The 23,577-nt window shown below is 43.8% G+C and overlaps 1 protein-coding gene across 4 annotated transcripts in view; it reads left to right on the forward strand.

The window, feature by feature from the left end:
• The window catches only part of ABCC4 (ATP binding cassette subfamily C member 4 (PEL blood group)), a 209,482-nt gene that overhangs the window by 27,139 nt on the left and 158,766 nt on the right, over positions 1-23,577 (forward strand). For all 4 annotated transcript variants that reach the window (XM_064143883.1, XM_064143882.1, XM_064143886.1 and 1 more), the window contains exons 5-9: positions 4,554-4,643; positions 5,054-5,217; positions 12,790-12,915; positions 17,333-17,582; positions 22,123-22,227. In XM_064143883.1, coding sequence (XP_063999953.1) covers positions 4,554-4,643; positions 5,054-5,217; positions 12,790-12,915; positions 17,333-17,582; positions 22,123-22,227 — 735 coding nt within the window. The remainder of the gene's footprint in view (positions 1-4,553; positions 4,644-5,053; positions 5,218-12,789; positions 12,916-17,332; positions 17,583-22,122; positions 22,228-23,577) is intronic.

Consider the following 23,577-nt stretch of genomic DNA (forward strand, 5'->3'; position numbering starts at 1 on the left):
TTCCTCCAGAAAAGCTGCCTGCTGGTAAGTCTGTCTGTGTGAAAAATTGATAGATAGATAGAAATTCAAGCAGATCTTTATGCTGAAAACAGGTAGTTGACAAACCTAAACCATAAAGTGATACTACAGTGCTTTTTAGAAAGATGTGGGGCTCTAGATAATCTTCAGTAGTATTTTTTTTCTCTGCTGAGTTAATACAGTCTGCACCCACAAGCCCTCCTTCCCCCAACATTGTCAGTGTGGTATTGAATATTCATCAGCACATTCAACTCAACCCCTGACACTTGCCTTTGGATTGAATTTGGAAGTGTTATGATGAAAGAAATGTTTAAAGCCACAGCATACTGACTCTGGCTGGGATAGAATTAATTTACTTCGTAGCAGCTCGTATGGTGCTCTATTTTGGATATACTGGAAAGGCAGAGTACCAAAATAGGGCTTTTTTGGTAAAAATTGATTGTATAAATAAAACTGCTGTTTTGTGTCCCATGTTTCTATTTCCTGCTGTACAGTTTGCAGTCTAAACAGGTCCACTCAGCCATAAACATGTAAGACATAGTTCACTTACAAAAATTAAAAACCAAAACCAAACACAAACCAAGAAATCGAATAGTACTACTTTGAGAGCAGCTTTCTTCCCATTCTACTCCAAAAGACTAAAATGGCATTGTCCACATTGCCACTGACAGTGGGAGTGGCTGTCTCTTCCCCAGGAAGACAAATGAGTCACAGATGAGCACCCTTCTTTTGGCTGAAATGCTTGGATTGTTCCTCCTTGAACTCTCTCAGTCAAAGTGAGCTGGTCTAGTGCATCCTGAAACTGCCTGTGATTTGCTGCCAGTTCCTGAAATAGGAAGAGGTCAGAAAGGTGACTTAAGTGATGAGTCTGAGATAGACTCACACTCTGGGCCACCAGCAAGACACCAGTGAAGGGTTCTTCTGAGTGACTCAGGTAGACTTCAGGTAGCAGGTATGTCTATGTTTCAAAATACTAAGTTGCAGAAGGTGCTATAATTGCCCTACTGAGTGGTTTCTTCAAACATCACTTGAACTCCTGTTGTTATGATCTGTGCTTTTCTGGAAGCTTATCAACCTTGCTTCGTGGTGTGGAGAAAGCAGGATAGAAACACAGAATCATAGGATAAACCAAGTTGGAAGAGAACCTCCAAGATCATCCAGTCCAAACTATGACCCACCCCTATCCAATCAACTAGACCATAGATGTGCTGTGACGGCATTACCTGAAGGCAGCCTCACGTAGGATCTCACATGTGTGAGAGGCAAATAGCTTCAGACATGTGTGAGAGGCAAATAGCTTCAGACAGGGAGCAAAGCAATGACTTTCTTAATTGAATCTCACAGGATCACAGGATGTTAGGGGTTGGAAGGGACCCAAGGAGATCGAGTCCAACCGCCCCTGCCAGAGCAGGACCATACAATCTAGCACAGATCACAGAGGAACACATCCAGACAGGCCTTGAAAGTCTCCAGTGAAGGAGACTCCACAGACTCTCTGGGGAGCCTGTTCCAGTGCTCTGTGACCCTTACAGTAAAGAAGTTCCACCTTGTGTTGAGGCAGAACCTCTTCTGCTGCAACTTGCGCCGATTGCTCCTTGTCCTATCACAGAGAGCAAGTGAACAGATCCTGTCCCCCCTCTCCTGGCCAGCCCTCAGATGTTTATAACCATTTATTAAATCCCCTGTAAGTCTTCTCTTCTCTAGACTGAAAAGCCCCAGGTTCCTCAGCCTCTCCTCATAAGATATGCCCTGCAGTCCCCTAATCATCCTCATAGGCCTTTGCTGGACCCTCTCCAGCAGATCCCTGTCCCTCTTAAACTGGGGAGCCCAAAACTGAACACAGTATTCAAGATGAGGTCTCACCAGGGCAGCGTAGAGGCAGGGAGAACCTCCCTTGATCTGCTGGACACACTTCCTAATACACTCCAGCATCCCACTGGCCTTCTTGTCTACAAGATCACGTTGCTGTCCCGTGTTTAAGTTGTTATCTGCCAGGATCCCCAGGACCCTCTCCACAGGACTGCTCTCCACCAGATCACCTCCCAGCCTGTGCTGGTGCAGTTTATTATTCCTTCTCAGGTTCAGAACTCTGCACTTGTCCTTGTTGAACCTCATTTGATTCCTCTATGACCAGCTCTTCAGTCTGTCCAGGTCTCATTGGAGGGCTCATCTGTCATATCTCCAGTATCCTAGTTGCATTACTGGAATATCAGAGGAATTTTTTTGTGGAGTTCTAAGTGGTTTTGTCTGCTGGTTTCAATGAAGTGAGGGTTGGGATTCTCTTTGTGATTGAATACCTTTGTAACCCGACAGTGAGGTACAGGAAATGTAGCATGCTTCATTTGAAGTGCCACTTTGAGTAGTCCTTTGATGTATGATGTTCTTGCACCTGATTTAGAATACTGGAACAATTACTATTTTTTTTATAATTAGTTATTTTCAGGTTGAGTTGTTGATCAAAAAGGAATCCTAATAATAACTGTTTGGAGGGGGAGAAGTACTGATTTTCCCTTGGAATGAGCTTCCCAGGGAGGTGGTGGAGTCTCCGTCCCTGGAGGTGTTCAAGAAAAGACTGAATGAGGCACTCGGTGCCATGGTCTAGTTGACTGGCTAGGGCTGGGTGCTAGGTTGGACTGGATAATCTTGGAGGTCTCTTCCAACCTGATTCTGTGCTCAGTGCCTGAAAATGTGAAGCATTTCTCAGGAGTGAACTACTGTTGCAGGAAAAAGTGTAACCTTTTTTGTTTGTTTAACTTGTTCTGCAAAACTGTGTTCTGCAAAACTGTATTCAGCAGATGTAGAAGGAGGCAGGGTCTGTTATGAGCATCTTGGAGCTATTTCAGTTTGCATCTTTGCAGTAATGTTCAGGATGCATATTTCCAGACGGGATTTCTTTTTATAATGGTATAGTTTTATAATTACATAGTATTTTGTACAGATTAACTTATTTATTAGCCTATAAAAATACCTGATATTTACTTTTGTTGTTTTTCATAGCACATTCTAAACTCCACTTAATATAACTCAGAAATGTTATGATTTTACAAGACTTATTAATAAGGGAAATATTTGTTGATTTGTAAAGGTGTATTAATTCTTATCTGTAAAGACAGCACAGCAGCATTAGAATCATAGAATCAACCAGGTTGGAAGAGACCTCCAAGATCATCCAGTCCAACCTAGCACCCAGCCCTATCCAGTCAACTATACCATGGCACTAAGTGCCTCATCCAGGCTTCTCTTGAGCACCTCCAGGGACAGTGCCTCCACCACCTCCCTGGGCAGCCCATTCCAATGCCAATCACTCTCTCTGGCAACTTCCTCCTAACATCCAGCCTATACTTTCCCTGGCACAACTTGAGACTGTGTCCCCTTGTTCTGTTGCTGGTTGCCTGGGAGAAGAGACCAACCCCCACCTGGCTACAATGTCCCTTCAGGTAGTTCTAGACAGCAATGAGGTCACCCCTGAGTTTTTTTGGTCTTCTGTCAGGAATCTCATTCAAAACAAAAGTCTTTGCAGTGGCCAAATGTCCTGATTTTAATTTGGTCTTCAGGTGGAGTTTTCCTGTTTAGAGTAGATGCTCATAATGTGGGGGACAGCAAAGAAAATGAGGAGTTACTGGCTCTTTTGTCAGTTTTAATACCTTTGTGTTGCTATTTTTGCATTTTTAATCACTTTGGACCTGAATATATATTTTATTCTTGCAGTCCTTCCCTAGAGGTTTTTTGGTTTGTTTGCTTTTTTTTTTCCCCTTCATATTTGGGACTTTCTTCAGAGAACATAACCTGTATGTTATCTAAGGTTCTCAAGCTGTGCTTGGAAGTTCTTGGGCAAAAGCTGAGAAGTGCCTTCAGGGTTTGCCCATGATTCTGTTTGTAGAATCATAGAACCAGCCAGTTTGGAAGAGACCTTCAAGATCATCCAGACCAACCTAGCACCCAACCCTAGCCAGTCATCTAGACCATGGCACTAAATGCCTCATCCAGGCTTTGCTTGAACACTTCCAGGGACGGCAATTCCACCACCTCCCTGGGCAGTCCATTCCAATACCAACTTCTGGCAAGAACTTCCTCCTAACATCCAGCCTATACTTTCCCTGGCACAACTTGAGACTGTGTCCCCTTGTTCTGTTGCTGGTTGCCTGAGAGAAGAGGCCACCCCCCACCTGGCTACAACCTCCCTTCAGGTAGTTGTAGACAGCAATGAGGTCACCCCTGAGCCTCCCCTTCTCCAGACTAAACACCCCCAGCTCCCTCAGCCTCTCCTCATAGGGTTTGTGTTCCAGGCCCCTCACCAGCTTTGTTGCCCTTCTCTGGACACCTTCCAGCACCTCAACATTTCTCTTGAATTGAGGAGCCCAGAACTGGACACAGTACTCAAGGTGTGGCCTGACCAATGTTGAGTCCAGGGGCAGAATAACCTCCCTTGTCCTACTGGTCACACTGTTCTGATCCAGGAAGATATTTGGTCTGCTGTGTATAGGTGTAGTGCTTTATAACTTGTGACAATTTGAGACTCTTCTGGCTTTCTTCAGGCGCTTCGTCTCAGTAACGTAGCCATGGCAAAAACCACCACTGGTCAGATAGTGAATCTTCTCTCAAACGATGTGAACAAATTCGATCAGGTAAGATGTATCACAAATCTTTTCAAGGGGATGAAAAAATTGTGGGGTTTGAGTTAAGAACTTTTTGCCTGCACCTGATAATTGTTTCTTAAAATTTACTCTAGATGTTTCTCAAACATCATCCTCTTAAAATATGGGAGGAAAATATACTTTCCCCTTTGCTTGCTATTTTCCTGCTGTTTTCTTAAGCTCAGAGAAATGCTGGTGCATGAAGATAAAACAAAATTGATATAATATGATTATGTGCTGAAGGTGAGGCAAATCTCTGTAAACTCAGGCCTCTGAATGCTTCTCGCTGGCTGCCTTATTGCCTGCCTCATGTAAAGGTGCTTCCTCAACTTTATATTAACAGAGCTTAAAATTTTAGCTAAGACCAAAAGCCAATCTTTGTTTCTTAACTATTTGCCTAGGTAACAATTTTCCTGCACTTCTTGTGGGCTGGACCAATTCAAGCTGTAGCAGTAACAGTGCTTCTCTGGATGGAGATAGGCCCATCATGTCTTGCAGGAATGGCAGTTCTGATTATTCTTCTTCCTGTTCAGACATGCATTGGGAGGCTTTTTTCTTCTCTAAGGTAAGGTATTTTCTGTCCTGGGTTTCAAAACACACATATTGGATGGAGGTGGAGAACTGCTCTGAGATGACGTTTTGTCTGATGAGGATTTTGCTTTGTCTTTTGTCTTTGATGTGAGTTGCTATTTAGGGACTCAAAGTGTTTTGTCTTCCAGGCATGCTGAAAATGACTGTTACACGTTGGTTGTCCAGTATATTAAGAGTTGTGCCACTTCTGCAGATCTTGGGATAGAATTGCATCATTCCTTGAGCTTTGCCTTCCTGTACTGATGTTTAGGGAGCAGCACTGTCAGTCTTCTGATAAGTTCGACTTACTGGGGCAATACAGGAATTGCAGAGGAAAGCTCTGAAAGATTTGTGTTCTTTCTCCTCTTCAAAGATGCAGAGAGGAAAAAGAGGAAAGAACTGGGAGAGAAAGGGAGACAAAATGGTACTGGGTTTGGTGCCAGCTGTGGCATTTCCAATTGTAAGGGTCTGGGCTGTGGGGACATCAGTTGAGTTTGAGTTTGCAGTATTTATTTATAACCAGACAAATTTATTTTGTTTTTCTGTGACTTCCTGTTAAAAAAAGACTTGGCTGAAGTGGGGATATTGAATTAGATCTTCAGTGTCTTGCAATGTTCCTAACTTTCTAATGCTCCACTATCTATGCATCCTGACTTTATAAGTGGCTTTTGCATCTAAATATTTCTGTGGGTTTTAGTGTGTACACATACACTTAATAGCAATATGCATCTTGGTTGCATTTCTGTTTGAGGTAAATGGGTTCCTTCTGCCTCTTTGGATAAATACAACTTTTTCTTTGGTGAGCTGTTACTGTTTTCAAGTTGTATTTTAAGGCAAGTTTTCTAGAGATATTGAGAACAGTGTTGCTGTTGCATGTCTGGCTATGAAGAGAGAGCTGATAATTGCAAAATGAGACTGACTCATAAACTTGCTTCTGTTTGTAACCCTTGTGATAGTCTTCAGTGATTATGCTCAGAGGCTGTTTCTCAAATAGTGAGCCATTCAACATTCTCTGTTATTTTTTTTATTGATAAAACCACTTTGTAGAGCAATTCCAATATTTTCTTACATAGAATCATAGAATCAACCAGGTTGGAAGAGACCTCCAAGATCATCCAGTCCAACCTATCCCCCAGCCCTATCCAGTCAACTAGACCATGGCACTAAGTGCATTTTCACTGCATGTGTAATACATGTGTGTGAATATCAAGCTACTTCATTTGAGTTTTTTATTTTTTTGTGATTTTTGACCTTTGAGTCAATAGTTAAAATGCTGTGCACTTCACTAGTGCCTTATCCATAGTGGTAAGCATTCATAGAATCATAGAATCAACCATGTTGGAAGAGACCTCCAAGATCAGCCAGTCCAACCTAGCACCCAGCCCTGTCCAATCGACTAGACCATGGCTCTAAGTGCCTCAGCCAGGATTTTCTTGAACACCTCCAGAGACAGTGACTCCACCACCTCCCTGGGCAGCCCATTCCAATGGCAAATCACTCTCTCTGGCAACAACTTCCTCCTAACATCCAGCTTATACTTTCCCCAGCACAACTTGAGACTGTGTCCCATTGTTCTATTGCTGGTTGCCTGGGAGAAGAGACCAACCCCCACCTGGCTATAGCCTCCCTTCAGGTAGTTGTAGATAGCCATGAGGTCCCCTCTGAGCCTCCTCTTTTCCAGGCTAAACACCCCCAGCTCCCTCAGCCTCTCCTCATAGGGTTTGTGTTCCAGGCCCCTCACCAGCTTTGTTGCCCTTCTCTGGACACCTTCCAGTATCTCAATGTCTTTCTTGAATTGAGGGGCCCAGAACTGGACACAGCACTCAAGGTGTGGCCTGACCAGTGCTGAGTACAGGGGCAGAATAACCTCCCTTGTCCTACTGGCCACACTGTTCCTGATGCAGGCCAGGATGCCATTGGCTCTCTTGGCCACCTGGGCACACTGCAAGCTCATCTTCAGCTACTATCTCCCAGTACCCCTACATTATTATCCATGCTTTGCAGATGGGAATATGGGACAAGGACATTAAGGGACTTGTCCAGGGTCAGAGAACAAGGTAGTAAATACCTGTTCTTGAAGATAGGGATTTCAAAAGTCAGTAAGTGACAATGTAATGTTGTTTGGGTTTTCCCACCATTCATCCAGCCCTTTGTTTGGATGCAGTGCAAGGGAAAGAACTCATTATTCAAAAAAAAAAAAATTTTGCTTGTCTAGATGTGGAGAAATCTTTGTGAATAGCAATGTGCAGTGCAAAGAAGGAGTTAATGGCAAAACTGAGAGAGATTCCAGCCCTGTAATGATGAGTGTGTTCACATGGCAATTGCTGGGAATCTGTATGGATTTAAGGAGATCAGCATATGAAGAAGTAATTTAAGGATTAAAGCTTTTGCTAAAATCCAGGCACGCTCAGTGTGGCAGCTAATTTGTGCTATTATTCAGCATTGTGCTTGTGACCCAGTCTTGTAAAGGCAGATGTGCACCACCCATTTATGATGTGGGCACTAGCTGTAGGAGTTTGCAGAAGCAGAAGCAGAGTCCTCTGGAATAGTACACTCTGTATTGCCCAGTATTGCTTTCACCTGCACAAGTACTAAGAATTTTACAGAATACACAGTGCCTGAAAAATTATATGAGAAGTGGTTTGTGTTTTGGACTAAAGGCCATTTTATTCATAAGAGCTAAACCCTTTCACTGCTTAGCCATGCAACTGCAGTATTCTCATTTAAAGCCCTTTTTTAAGAGTAAAAATGTGTAAAACTTTTGTCATACATGATTAAACCACATCAAATATGCCTCCTGAGACCAAAAAGGAATTTTTTTGGTTGCTTGCTTTAGTATGGTTATTAGAATAACAGAGGGACTTTTCAGATGCTTGAAGAATGTTCAAGTCTTTTCCTGTTACACTCTTAGGCATGCCATGTGAGCATGTGTAGAATCATAGAATCAGTCAGGTTTGGAAAGGGCCACAAGGATCATCTAATTCCAACCCCCCTGCCATGGCCGGGGACACCCTACCCTAGAGCAGGCTGCCCACAGCCTCATCCAGCCTGGCCTTAAACACCTCCAGCCATGGGGCCTCAACCACCTCCCTGGGCAACCCATTCCAGACTCTCACCACTCTCATGCTCAACAGCTTCCTCCTCATGTCCAGTCTGAACCTACCCACCTCCAGCTTTGCTCCATTCCTCCTAGTCCTGTCACTCCCTGAGAGCCTAAAAAGTCCCTCCACAGTGTTTTTGGAGGACCCCTTCAGATACTGCAAAGTCACCTGGGAGCCTCCTCTTCTGCAGACTGAACAGCCCCAACTCTTTCAGTCTGTCCTTATAGGAGAGCTGCTCCAGCCCTCTGGTCATCCTCGTGGCCCTCCTCTGGATATGCTCCAGCATGTCCACATCCGTCTTGTAATAGGGGCTCCAGAATTGGATGCAGTACTCCAGCTGGGGTTGCATCAGAGCGCAGTAGAGGGGGAGAGTCACCTCCCTCGACCTGCTGGCCACACTTCTTCTAACGCAGCCCAGGATCTGGTTGGCCCTCCAGGCTGCAAGTGCACACTGCTGGCTCATGTTGAGCTCCTTGTCCAGCAACACCATCAGATCCCTCTCCTCAGGGCTGCTCTCCAGCCATTCACTGCCCAGCCTGGATTTGTGCTTGGCATTGCCTCGATGCAGATGCAGGATACTGCACTTGGTCCTGTTGAACCTCATGAGGTTGGCTTGTGCCCACCTCTCCAGCCTGTCCAGGTCCCTCTGGATGGATCCCTTCCCTCCACTGTGTCTACTGCACCACACAGCTTGGTGTCATCACCAAACTTGCTGAGGCTGCACTTAGTGCCTCTGTCCATGTCACCAACAATTATGTTGAACAAGACTGGTCCCAGGACTGATCCCTGAGGGACTCTGCTTGTCACTGGCCTCCACTTGGACATGGACCTATTGACAGTCACTCTTTGGGTGTGACTATCAAGCCAGTTCTTTATTCATTTAGTGGTCCACCTATCAAACTCATGCTTCACCAACTTGGAGACTACTATGTGGTGTGGGACAGTGTCAGAGGCCTTGCTCAGGTTCAGGTAAATGTCATCCTGATCTGCATGTACTCTGAATTTTGTGTTTTTAAACCTGGAGACACTTCTTCCTCTGCTGCTAATTGCCATCAACGCTCCGTAAGTCTGCATACTCTACAGCTACCCAAATGGATGCTGTAGTGTGGTGGAGTATGGTCTCTTGATCTCTTCTCCCAAGCAATAGGACAAGTGGAGCAGGCTGCCCAGGGAAGCAGTGAAGGCACCATCCCAGGAGGTATTTGAAAGATGTAGATGAGATGCTTATGGGCATGTTTTAGTGATGATGGCAGTATTAGATTTACAGCTGGACTTGATCCTAAAGGGTTTTTCTAACTAAACCTATTCCGTGATTCTATTTTAAACTGTTATATTATATTGTTGATACTGTGCTGCCTGCTGTTTATGTACAAAATGTACCTTGAAAAGTAAACCAAACCAACACAGAAAAATGTCCTCCCTCCCACCCCCTGGCCCCAAAAGGTTGAATATTTTAAAGCAGTTTGAAAAGGAATAGTTACTATGATAACATTTCAGCAGGAAAACTGAAAAATTGGTTTGTGAGAAGTATAACCTTTCTGATTCACACCATTTATAAAAGACACTCCTGTTAATTTTCTTATTTTGAGTCATCTTCAACTTCCTTTGTATCTGGAGATCAAAGCTGGGAGTTCATAGAATCAGAATCAACCAGGTTGGAAGAGATCTCCAAGATCAGCCAGCCCAACCTAGCACCCAGCCCTACCCAGTCAACTAGACCATGGCACTAAGTGCCTCACCCAGGCTTTGCTTGAACACCCCCAGGGACGGTGCCTCCATCACCTCCCTGGGCAGCCCATTCCAATGCCAATCACTCTCTCTGTGAAGAACTTCCTTCTAACATCCAGCCTATACTTCCCCTGGCACAACTTGAGACTGTGTGCCCTTGTTCTGTTGCTGGTTCTGGGAGAAGAGACCTACCCCCACCTGGCTGAAAGGTGACTGCTTTAAAAGATTGCAGGTTTGAGAATTGTTTGCTGCTGCAGATGGAAAATACAGACTGAATTTTGCCTTTTGAAGTGGAGGTGTGTGTATGGAGAAGAAAGGATGAGCTCTCTTTATTCTCTGAGGAATTACTTTTCACTCTTTCTGTTTGAAAAAGGAAAAGATGACTTAGCAAAGATAATTTTGTTCCTTGTCAGCATGGTTGGTTTAGACTAAGCTGACTTCTTCAGTCTTAGTAAGAGGCTTTGATTGTATTAGGGCTGAGTTTCTACATTTCTTTTGTTAGTTTTCTTGTAGAAATATTTCTTAATACCGTGCTTCAGCTGTCCTAATGTTTATGGAATGTCTGTGCAGAGAATTTTTTTCTTTAAATGCTAAGCAGGTGGCTACAATTCTTTCTACTGAAGTGCTTTGCACTTGGCTATTTCTTCCAGAGTATCAGAGAATTCTTACAGGGATCAAGTTAACCTCACGAAACCCACCACACCTTCTAGAAAGCTCTTGGTGGTTTTTGTTGTTTTGGGATTTTTTTGGTGGGGTGTTGTTGTTGTTGTTGTTAAGTTTTGTGTTGGTTTTTTTGCTTGGTTGGCTTTTTTCCTCTTTAAATATACTCTCTGAATCTTCACTTTCTTTGGTGTATACAAAAATAATTCTGGGGCCCCTATTGCAAGAAGGATGTGGAGATGCTGGAGTGTGTCTGGAGTAGGGCTACGAGGATGCTCAGAGAGCTGGAGCAGCTCTGCTATGAGGACAGACTGAGAGAGTTGGGGCTGTTCAGTCTGGAGAAGAGGAGGCTCCCAGGTGACCTTCTTGTGGCCTTCCAGTATCTGAAGAGGGACTACAAAAGAGATGGGAAAGGACTTTTTAGGCTCTCAGGGAGTGACAGGACTAGGAGGAATGGAGCAAAGCTGGAGATGGGGAGATTCAGGCTGGACATGAGGAGGAAGTTGTTGAGCATGAGAGTGGTGAGAGGCTGGAATGGGTTGCCCAGGGAGGTGTTTGAGGCCCCATGTGTGGAGGTGTTTAAGGCCAGGCTGGATGAGGTTGTGAGCAGCCTGCTCTAGGGTAGGGTGTCCCCGGCCATGGCAGGGGGGGTTGGAATTAGATGATCCTTGTGGCCCCTTCCAACCCTGACTGATTCTATGATTCTATGAAATAATGTAGGAACAAAAGGTATTTTTTTTCTCAGCTTAAGGCCTACCATAGCTCACTATGTGCTAAGTATGTTTGTCTGCATGAATGAATTCAGAATTGTACTAGGCTTTATTAGCGTGGTTTGGACATTCATTGCATGGCTTCTAAATTCAAATGCCTTTTTCCTAATTAAAACTGTGACTGTATCACTTAATTACATGTATTTTCCAGTTTGTTAAACAATGCAAATGTTATATGGGACTAAAATATGTGTATTTACCTTTGTATTATTTGCAGTTAATGCTTAAATAATGTTTATTCCCTGTTAAAGAAATCTTGTCTTGATTTGCTCTAGCAGTTGTACTGTTACTAAGTAGTCTTTGCTTCAAGTAGACTTAATCTTAAAAAGACACAAATGGAGGCTGGTTTCTTTACCAACATCAGAAGAGGCCTATGAGATGACTTCTTATTTTGGTGTTTCAAAAGCATTAAACAAATGAATTTACTGATTTTGTTTGTTTGTTTAGTTCTAAATTTAATATTTGTCAAATTAGTCTGAGCTCTTCTGTTGTTTGTTTAGAGGAATACCTTGTAAGGTGTGTGCTTGCCCAGACTAAGGTAGAATTATGAACACTGAGTCACAGTATCACAGTATTACCAAGGTTGGAAGAGACCTCATAGATCATCAAGTCCAACCCTTTACCACAGAGCTCAAGGCTAGACCATGGCACCAAGTGCCACGTCCAATCCTGCCTTGAACACCTCCAGGGACGGCGACTCCACCACCTCCCCGGGCAGCCCATTCCAGTGTCCAATGACTCTCTCAGTGAAGAACTTTCTCCTCACCTCGAGCTTAAATTTCCCCTGGTGTAGCTTGAGGCTGTGTCCTCTCGTTCTGGTGCTGGCCACCTGAGAGAAGAGAGCAACCTCCTCCTGGCCACAACCTCCCCTCAGGTAGTTGTAGACAGCAATAAGGTCACCCCTGAGCCTCCTCTTCTCCAGGCTAACCAATCCCAGCTCCCTCAGCCTCTCCTCGTAGGGCTGTGCTCAAGGCCTCTCCCCAGCCTCGTCGCCCTTCTCTGGACACGCTCAAGCATCTCAATGTCCCTCCTAAACTGGGGGGCCCAGAACTGAGCACAGTACTCAAGGTGTGGTCTAACCAGTGTAGAGTACAGGGTCAACTTGCAGTTCCCAGGGAGTATCTGGAATACAGACATACCAAGTCTGCCTACTGTGTGTCAGCTTTAACATACTGTTTAGGATGAACCTTGTATGCAATGACAATTACAAACAAAATCAAAACCTTTACCAGTATGAGCATGTTATGTGATTGTAAATAATCTCTCTTCCTTTGAGAATCTGAGAATTTTACTTTGTCCTCTTTACAGAAGCAAGACAGCTGCCCTAACAGATGTCAGGATTAGGACCATGAATGAAGTCATAAGTGGTATGAAGATAATAAAGATGTACGCTTGGGAAAAATCATTTGCAGAACTTGTGAATGGTTTAAGAAGGTAATCCTGGAAAGATACAGTTTGTTACATGATCTGTCGCTGTTTCCTTATTTTGCATGTGTACAAGTACATTATTTTGTGCTCTAAAGTGCAGTTTACTTCAACTTTTTATGGTTGGTTTTGGTTTTAAACTTTTTAAGAGTGAGGGAATGAAAATACATTCTATGGGGCCATAAAAAGAAAAAAACCTCTTTGATATTTATATATTTTTTAAATTCCTTTTTAAGATTGTATTCAACACCAGCAGCTAATAATTGTAGTTGAATTTAACAATTCTGTAATTTAACATTTCTTTAGACTGCGAGCAAGAAATGAATATGCAGATATTTTTCTTGTGAGAAACATAATCTGACTTTCTGTACTGGATGATCCTGAGCATCCTCAAGTAGTATTCTGCTTCTCTTTCTGCATTTTGAAATGTTACTCAACATTACTCATTATTACTCAACTAACTAGCAATAGAACAAGGGGATACAGTCTCAAGTTGTGCCAGGGGAAGTATAGGCTGGATGTTAGAAGGAAGTTCTTGTCAGAGAGAGTGATTGGCATTGGAATGGGCTGCCCGGGGAGGTGGTGGAGTCACCATCCCTAGGGGTGTTGAAGAAAAGCCTGGCTGAGGCACTTAGTGCCATGGTCTAGTTGACTGGGTAGGGCTGGGTGCTAGGTTGGGCTGGATGATCTTGGAGATCTGTTCCAACCTGGTTGATTCTATGATTCAAGAAATCTGAGACAGGTGGAGAGGAAAAAGACAATGTGATGGTTTGGGTGTTACCCACCACCCTCCCACACACTTCAGGAAATCACCCATGCTAAGCTCAATCGATCTGGAAATTGACTGAAGCTTTGTATTTGCAGCTTAGCACAATATAAAAGCAGACATTTACAATATATACAGAAAGATACAAGTTAAAAAAATAATACAGAAACACAACGACCCTCCCAGAAACCAGAGTCCCCAGGAGGGGCTCTCAACCACTCTTCCACCTTCTCCCCACCTCTCTACCTTACCCCAGACTTTGCCTTATGCTTCAAGTAGTTTGGAGGGTCGGCCAGGGCAGGTAGGAAGCAGATGGATTAGTCACACAGGCAGCAGATTAGGTTAGAGAGAGAAGTTCATGCAGCCCCAAGAGACAGAGAGCAACTCTGTTATCTATGTGTTCTTGTTCTTATACATCTCAGCAAGCCTGTGAGTGAAGTAGACATCACCACTGTTTCGTTTTCACAGCCTATAAGCTGATTTTTCTCACCAAACCATTCTAGCTAGCTTCAAACTAGCACAGACAACAACTTTGACATTCTGATTTTTTTCAACTGGCAAGGCTACCTCAGTTTAGTATCCTAAGGCCTTTCGATTTAGAGGTCTGTCAGCATTAATTAAAACTTAGTCATAAACACAATCTTTTTTCAATTGATATTTGTGCTTTTACTTGACAGTATAAGAGAGTTCAGCGATTGGGTAGCTGTAGGATTTCAGATGCATACTGCTGGCCATCTAATTTTCGTGTTAGGTTCCTCTCTAGTACATGAGTAGAAGGTTGTTATTCTGCTGTGGATTCTCTGTTTTATTTTAATTTGTTTTATTTGAAATTTCTTTTTTCAAAGGAATGTTTTTCCCTTTCCATCCACATGCAGGCTTGCAAACTGGCTAATATTCCTTCAGGTGTTTCTTCCCACGCATATAATCCTCTCCTCCTTCAGATTATAGGATACTGCAGTGATTGAATGTTCTTGATTGATTGAAAGCTTTGCTCTTTTGCATGGAGCCAGAGAAGAGGAGGTGTTCTTTAATGCTTCCTCACTGGGTGTATTCACATCACTAAACCATAGATTTTCAAGTTCAACACCTCATTAAGATTAGAGGCTTCCTTTTTAATGGTGGAAAGAAATAAGCTCTTCCAAAGTGCATCCTTAGCCCTCTTTCTTTTCTCTGACTACACATGGAACACTGTAATTAAAAGTCTTAAGTTCAGACAGGTGATTTATTGCTCAGTATTTCCACAGTGGCCCTTCACACTTCATAAGACAACATCTGAACTCCTTTGTTGCCTTTTTTTCATGTGGTTGTTTGTATTAGTTTCCTTTTATATAAGCCTGTGCCTTAAGACAGTGTAGTGTATTACATATAGCCTGCAGGTAGGCTGTAATTTATCTGGTATTTATGGAGAGTAGCACAAAGAACTTACTGATTATGCACAGATAGTGAGAGGATTATTAAGGATTATTAGAGGGTGGGAAAAGACTTTCACCCAGGGTTGTAGATGTAATTGAATTAGACTCAATTCAAATAGTTTACGTACAAATGTTCCTTCAGTTGTACTCTGGCGGAGATCAGAGATTGTGAGCCCTTAAGCTGAAAAAAATAAGTCTTTTGAAACTCTTTGAAAGTCTGTGAATTCAGCCAATTTGGCAAGTACAGTGGGAAAGTTGCTTAACTAGCTTTCCAGTATTGCATCCTGCGTCCTCTCTAAGTCAGAAGTGAAATTACTTCAAATTGCATAATCATAACTTGAATTTCTAATCTTTCTACGTTGTTCCAAGTGGAAGGTAATCAGAATGGTTGAGATGATTCCCTGACAATTGCCAGAATGTTTGGACAGAGAAATAAGACATTTTCATGATTTCATATTTTACATTATTTCAAGCAGATAAAGATAGAGTATATGGGAAAGGAGAATGGTTGATCGCAGGATCAACCAGGTTGGAAGAGACCTCCAAGATCATCCAGTCCAACCTAGCACCCAGCCCTATCCAGTCAACTAGACCATGGCACTAAGTGCCTCACCCAGGCTTTTCTTCAACACCTTCAGGGACAGTGCCTCCACCACCTCCCTGGGCAGCCCATTCCAATGCCAATCACTCTCTCTGACAACAACTTCCTCCTAACATCCAGCCTATCCTTTCCCTGGCACAACTTGAGACTGTGTCCCCTTGTTCTATTGCTGGTTGCCTGGCAGAAGAGACCAACCCCCACCTGGCTACAGCCTCCCTTCAGGTAGTTGTAGGCAGCAATGAGGTCACCCCTGAGCCTCCTCTTCTCCAGGATAAACACCCCCAGCTCCCTCAGCCTCTCCTCACAGGGTTTGTGTTCCAGGCCTCTCACCAGCTTTGTCACCCTTCTCTGGACACATTCCAGCACCTCAACTTCTCTCTTGAATTGAGGAGCCCAGAACTGGACACAGCACTCAAGCTGTGGCCTGACCAATGTTGAGTACAGGGAAAGAATAGCCTTCCTTGTTCTACTGGCCACACTGTTCCTGATGCAGGCCAGGATGCCATTGGCTCTCTTGGCCACCTGGGCCTCATCTTCAGCCTACTCTCTACCAGTACCCCCAGGTCCTTTTCTTCCTGGCTGCTCTCCAGCCACTCAGTCCCCAGCCTGTAGCACTGCTTGGAGTTGTTGTGGCCAAAGTGTAGAACCCTGCACTTGGCCTTGTTAAATCTCATCCCATTTGCCTCTGCCCACCCATCCAGCCTGTCTAGGTCCCTCTGCAGGGCTCTCCTACCTTCCAACAGCTCCACACCTGCTCCTAGCTTGGTGTCATCTGCAAACTTACTGATGCTGGACTCAGTCCCCTTTTCCAGATCATCAGTATTATGTGTAATAAGTTAAGTTTGATGGCACTCACAGTACAGACAGTGCAGTGACATTTTGAGGGTAGAGCTTGGTGAGTCATTCAGAAGTGTAAACTGAAGTTTAACTGAGGTAGCCATTGGTAACTTGCACATCAGCTTTTCATTTACTGACAGGAGACTTGCATGTCTCTGCTGTTCATCAGTCACTATTTAGGTTGAGTCATGGCTAACAGAACAATTGGTCTCACAGATCAGTAGTTTCTGAATTATGGACAAGAATTTCTAGAGCAAAAGAAGCCAAAAGTTGGATATCAAAAGAAATAACTGCAAATCCTGTGCTCCTGCCTGAGGAGCAGCAGATACTTGGGCCATGGTTGAGCTCTTAATCTTTGAAATTCTTGCCCTGGTGGTGTTTTTTCTCAAGTGGATGTTAATCTTTTCAGAAGTTTTGTGACTGAACTCTACTGGATTTTGATGATGGAAGGATAAGGAATTTGTGAGTGCTTTCTATACAGGGCTTTTTTAAAAAAATCTTTGATCCTGTATCCAGCCCTGAAAGATTTGAAGCATATTGGAATATAAAATACTACAAAGCAGAAAAAGAAAGAATCTTTTGGGTTTCTGTCTCTGAAAAATCATTATTTCCTATAGCTACTATAGTAATTTTCCTCATTTATTTTCTACCTTTTTTAATTCTTTTATTTCTTATACCATATAACAGACTTTACGATTCTCAACGTGAGTTGGAGTGGTGCAAGAGGAGGAGAAAGGTTATAAAAGCAAAACCTTGAGAGTTTCCTTCGGGAGAGAAATTGATATGATTGTTTATATTTTGCATTTTTAGGAAGGAGATTGCTATGGTTATGAAAAGCTCCTACCTTCGAGGACTGAACTTAGCCTCTTTCTTTGTGGGAAGCAAAATAACAGTGTTCATGACTTTCATGGCATATGTGCTACTTGGCAATGTTATCTCTGCAAGTCGGGTGTTTGTTGCAGTGTCCCTGTATGGTGCAGTGAGGCTGACGGTAACTCTCTTCTTCCCTTCGGCGGTGGAGAGAGTATCCGAGGCAGTGATTAGCATACAACGAATCAAGGTAAGGTTGTTGCTGTGAATGGTATGTGGGTTTCTTATTCTGTCATTGTTCTAATGTTGGTGACAAAAGCATCCTTGTTTTGGTTTTGTAGTTTGGGATTTGTAGTAAAATAACCTCTTTTGAGAATGGAATGTGTAGCTGTGTGTGCACACGCAAAAACATGACGTGCACTGTAGGGCAGACTGAAATGTAGGAGAAAAGTGTAGAATCATAGAATCAACCAGGTTGGAAGATCATCTAGGCCAACCTAGCACCCAGCCCTATCCAGTCAACTAGACCCTGGCACTAAGTGCCTTAGCCAGGCTTTTCTTGATACCCTCCAAGGACAGTGACTCCACTACCTCCCTGGGCAGCCCGTTCCAATGCCAATCACTCTCTCTGGCAAGAAACTCCTCCTAACATCCAGCCTAGACTTCCTCTGGCACAACTTGAGACTGTGTCCCCTTGTTCTATTGCTGGTTGCCTGGGAGAAGAGACCAACCCCCACCTGGCTACAGCCTTCTTTCAGCTAGTTGTAGACAGCAATGAAGTCCTCCCTGAGCCTCCTCTTCTCCAGGCTAAACACCCCCAGCTCCCTCAGCCTCTCCTCACAGGGCTGTGTTCCAGACCTCTCAGCAGCTTTGATGCCCTTCTCTGGACACGTTCCAACACCTCAACATCTCTCTTGAATTGAGGGGCCCAGAACTGGACACAGCACTCAAGGTGTGGCCTGTCCAGTGTTGAGTACAGGGGAAGAGTAACCTCCCTTGTTCTACTGGCCACACTATTCCTGATCCAGGCCACACTATTCCTGGTCCTGATCCCTACTCTCTACCAGTACCCCTAGGTCCTTTTCTTCCTGGCTGCTCTCCAGCCACTCTGTCCACAGCCTGTAGCACTGCTTGGAGTTGTTTTGGCCGGATTGTAGAACCCTGCACTTGGCCTTGTTAAATCTCATCCCATTTGCCTCTGCCCACCCATCTAGCCTCTCTAGAGGTCCCTCTGCAGGGCTCTCCTACCTTCCAACAGCTCCACACCTGCTCCTAGCTTGGTGTCATCTGCAAACTTACTGATGCTGGACTCAAGCCTCTTGTCCAGACCATCAATAAAGATATTGAACAGGACTGGGCCCAGCACTGATCCTTGGGGCACACCACTAGTGACAGCTGCCAACTGGATGTGGCACCGTTCACCACCACTCTCTGGACCCAGCCCTCCAGCCAGTTCTTGATCAGTATCAGAGTGAATCTGTCCAAGCCACGAGCTGCCAGCTTTGCCAGGAGCTTGTTGTGGCAGACTGTGTCAAAGGCTTTGCTGAAGTCCAGGTAGACTACATCCACAGCCTGCCCAACATGCACCAGGCAGGTAACCTGATCATAAAAGGAGATCAGGTTGGTGAGACAGGACCTGCCCTTCCTAAACCCATGCTGTCTGGGCCTGATCCCTTGGCCATCCTGTAGGTGCTTTGTGATGGCACTCAAGATGACCTGTTCCATCACCTTGCTTGGCACTGAGGTCAGGCTGACAGCTCTGTAGTTTTCTGGTTCCTCCTTCCGGCCCTTCTTGTGAATGGGTATCACATTGGCAGCTTCCAGTCTTCAGGGACCTCTCCAGCTGCCAGCTCTCTTAGCACCCTAGCCTGGATCCCATCCGGTCCCATGGACTTGTGAGGATCCAGGTGTCTCAGCAGGTCCCTTACTTCTTCCTCCTGGATTACAGGGGGACTATACCGGTTCCTGACTCCATCTGCCACTTCAGGAGTCCAGCTGTCCTGGAGACAAACTGTCCCACTATTGAAGATGAAGGCAAAGAAGGTGTTAAGCACCTCTTTCTTTTCCTCATCCTTTGTCACTATATTCCCTTCTCTAGCTAATAAGGACTGGAGGTTGTCCTTGCCCCTTGTATGTGCACAGAGGTGGTGTAGATGCTGAAGTAAGAGGAATATGTATACAGATAGTTGGGATTGGGAGCTGGAGGACAAAGCAGGCACCTGCGAGCTGTAGCCTTCATACTCCATGTGTGCCACACTACCTTGTCAGCCATGGTGGCAGATGTGAGTCTCAGTGTGGTGTCTCAGTATTGGAGTGAAGACTCAAATTCAGCAAGGATGAACATACACAATGCTGTTGGTTTTGACAGAAGGACTTTGTTTGATTTGCCCTGTTTAGAGTGTCAGATAGGCAGTAGTAGCCTTTCCTCCATGTTAATTTATACATACATGAGAACTGTGTGGCAAAAAGAATAGCAGTTTCCTCACTTTGTTTTGCACCTAAGCTTTCTTTTCCACTCACCCTAGCTACACACTCGAGAGCCAGTCTGCATCTCTCCTTCAAGGTCATTCACTCTGCTGTGATGGATCAGTAAACTCAAGGTCCCCATGTGAAACAAAGTTGAGAGTGGTTGTTTTTCAGAGGGTTATTTTGGCAAATACACAAAAAGAGGATAATTTTCAGTGGATGCAAAAGATACAGGTTTCTGTTTCAAGGACACAGTCACATCTCAAACTAATGTTTGCTTCTCATCATTCCGTGGGTGGCAGCAGCTTTATTTTGCTTTGCCTGGAAGATTATTTAATACAAGAGAAGGGAAGAATGTTTTGAGATAACTTAGAGTCTCTAAGGCTTACTTACTGCATTGGGAAGTTTTATCTGCAGTGTTGATTTTTTCCCCTCTCTTTAAAATTCATGGTGTTAATCATAGGGCTGATGGCTTGCTAGGATTTATACATGGGATGAAAGCTACTGCTAGAAAGAAAAAAATCCTGTTAAACACAGAAACAGCAATAGGCTGATTCTTTGCTCGTAGCTGCCATGGTGTTGCAGCCATCATTTAAATCCAAATCACACTTCTGAGGTCTTTTCTCAAGCTTTAGTACTGATTTAAGCAGTACCTGGAGGTTTTTTTCCCTGCCTGCTACTCTCTTATCCAGAGTTCTCTTTTACAGATGTGTCCATTTAGGTCTGTCTTCCTGATGCAGCTCTCAGCAATACTCACCAGGCTGTAATGCTCAGACATGTCACTTTTGCCTTTGGCAGAGATGGATGTATATGTGCACTGAGTTTGCAGAATGCTGACTTAAAACACTTGACTTGTCACCACCTGAAATGATACTCACCAGGTGGAGCTTGAGCAGTACTTCTGTGCCTGTTAACACTTAGCAGTATTCTTCCTGCCTTTCTGTGGCTCCTGGCATCCTCCTCCTGCTTCCTTTTAGTTACTTAATTCTGTAAGCCTTCAGTAGCTATCAGATGTCTGCAAACAGTTAGCTCAGTACTTGTCAACTAATCTTGGCTTCTAAAATACTGTCTGCTAGAACCTATTTAAGGTTCCATGCTGTGGGATTCGAAACATGAAAGATTTTTTTTTCTGGTTTTAGCTTAAAATAGTGGTAATTCTTATCCTTAAAAATACTCTCTGGAATTTGCCCTTTTCCTTTCTAGATGTTTTAAGTATTTGTAGTATAGCATCAGGTGAGGTATGCTGGAAGCATGGCTGGTACAAAAGTGCAAGATTCTGCAAATTAAAATCTCTCATTAGGATATGATTTTGAAGTACAGTAGGGATAGTGCGAACATAGACAATTCCTTTTATGTATATATATATTTTAATGCCCAGAACTTGGAGGTCTCTTCCAACCTGGTTGATTCTATGAGTCTACAAACTTTATAAACAGTGGTTCAGATAGTGTTCTGCAGCCTTTTTATCACTTGAAGAATGCTTAATAGAGACAGTGGACAACATCTTTCTATCTCATCTCACTTGGAAGAATGACGATAACATAAACCTTTATCACCAAAGCCGTGAAATAGAATCATAGAATCAACCAGGTTGGAAGAGACCTCCAAGATCATCCAGTCCAACCTGTCACCCAGCCCTGTCCAATCAACTAGACCATGGCACTAAGTGCCTCAGCCAAGTCTTTTCTTGAGCACCTCCAGGGATGGTGAACTTCACCACCTCCCTGGGCAGCCCATTCCAATGCCAATCACTCTCTCTGTGAAGAAGACCTCTGCAGGACTCTGCTACCCTCCAACAGATCAACATCTGCTCCTAACTTGGTGTTCTCTGCAAACTTTTCATGCTGACTCAATGCCCTTGTCCAGATCATCAATAAAGATACTGAACAGGACCAGGCCCAGCACTGATCCCCAGGGGCAGGTGTTTTAGTGTTTCTCTTCTTTGACACTGTAAGAGGGAGCCAAATAATTTCAAGATTGGTCAGGGTTTTAAGAAAAAGAAGGGACAGATTCTTAAAGTCCATTTGCTTCAGGAATTCTGTTTTATTGAGAGGTTGATTAAGAGTCCTGTAATACTTCCATGCTATTTAATCTGCACTGCAGGGGTTTTTTGAGAGGACAGTTATCTAGGTAGAGGTACACTGTTGAAAGAGTTGTATGTTGCTTTGGAAATGTAATCCTCAATCTGTTTGTGGTTGGTTCCACTTACCACCACCCCCCTCCCCATGGTTAATGCTCTATGTTTTGCTTCCAAAACCGTGTGCTTGGCTTCCTTTCTCGTTCTCAATCCTTAGGCAATATCCTGTGCTTTTCTGTTGTTGCAGAACTTTCTGATCCTTGATGAAGTCTCACACTTCCAGCCACAACTTCATGATAATAATGAGAATGCCATTCTTCATGTTCAGGATTTGACTTGCTACTGGGATAAGGTAAATTTACCTCTATGACATATAAAGTGTATTGGTGTTGTGGGTATTTTAAGTCTAAATAGCTGATGGGTTTTATTAATGTCCCAGGTTGAGACTATGGGGTTAAAAAAATTTCTGGGGACTAGAAGATTGTTATTTAATCCCATAATTCTGCTATCTTGTTATAAGCTCACAACAAGGTCAGTTCGTTCTCCTTTCCTCCTCCTTCTGCCCTGTGTGTGTGGCAGGAGCCACTTTATTGGGAATAACATGTAAGCAGCAGGTCTCTTTGGATGGCAGAGGCGTTGGAGGGGGGAGGGTTGGAGCACTGGGGAGTATTAGATTTAGTTTTTGGGATGGGGGAAAAACTCAAGAGGGTTTGCCAGGGATGTGGTAATTACTTTGTAATGTCTCTGTGTTTCTAAATGTAATTCTGTGCTTTTCTCCAATTTGCTTTGAGAGTTTAATTTCTGTCACTATCTTTAAAAGCCACAACAATTCCATTTTCTGTTTGTGAAGATTGTTTTTTTTTTAGTATGTTAAGCTCTGTAGAATAGGGCCAAAAACATTAGCAAAGGCATTTTAAAAGTAGCTATTCGTTAATACTGTATTTTATGTGAAAATATCTCTTGTTTTTAATAGCAGTGTGTTGTATCTGAGATACTTAAATTTGAATTAAGGACAGACAGCACAGCAAGGTGGGCCCTGTCATGTAAAGTTATATTCTGTGAACTGAATGCTGATCAGTCAGTTTATCTAGAATCAGTACAATGCCGTTTTTCTCACAGCAGATTTGAAAGTTTTAGAGACTAATCTGCATGTATTTGTTACTCTGCGTGTCATAATTGAGACTGAGATATAAATTCTCTGCTTAAAAATGCACTAAAACTGGCAAAAATATTAGCCAAAGGGACAATACACAGGTGGTAAGTCTGTTATGTATCCATTCCTTTAAGAAAGGCAAAGATTGTTGTTTCTGCTTTAAAACTGCAATTGAGTGTTGACTCAGCTTGCATTCCTGCCTTGTGGTCAGTAGGCAGTTATCCCACAGGTAATCACAGTATCACAGTATCATCAGGGTTGGAAGAGACCTCACAGATCATCAAGTCCAACCCTTTACCACAGAGCTCAAGGCTAGACCATGGCACCAAGTGCCACGTCCAACCTTGCCTTGAACTGCCCCAGGGACGGCGACTCCACCACCTCCCCGGGCAGCCCATTCCAGTGTCCAATGACTCTCTCAGTGAAGAACTTTCTCCTCACCTCCAGCCTAAATTTCCCCTGGTGCAGCCTGAGGCTGTGTCCTCTCGTTCTGGTGCTGGCCACCTGAGAGAAGAGAGCAACCTCCTCCTGGCCACAACCACCCCTCAG

The sequence above is a fragment of the Pogoniulus pusillus genome, chromosome 5, assembly GCF_015220805.1.
Source record: "Pogoniulus pusillus isolate bPogPus1 chromosome 5, bPogPus1.pri, whole genome shotgun sequence".
Lineage (NCBI taxonomy): Eukaryota > Metazoa > Chordata > Aves > Piciformes > Lybiidae > Pogoniulus > Pogoniulus pusillus.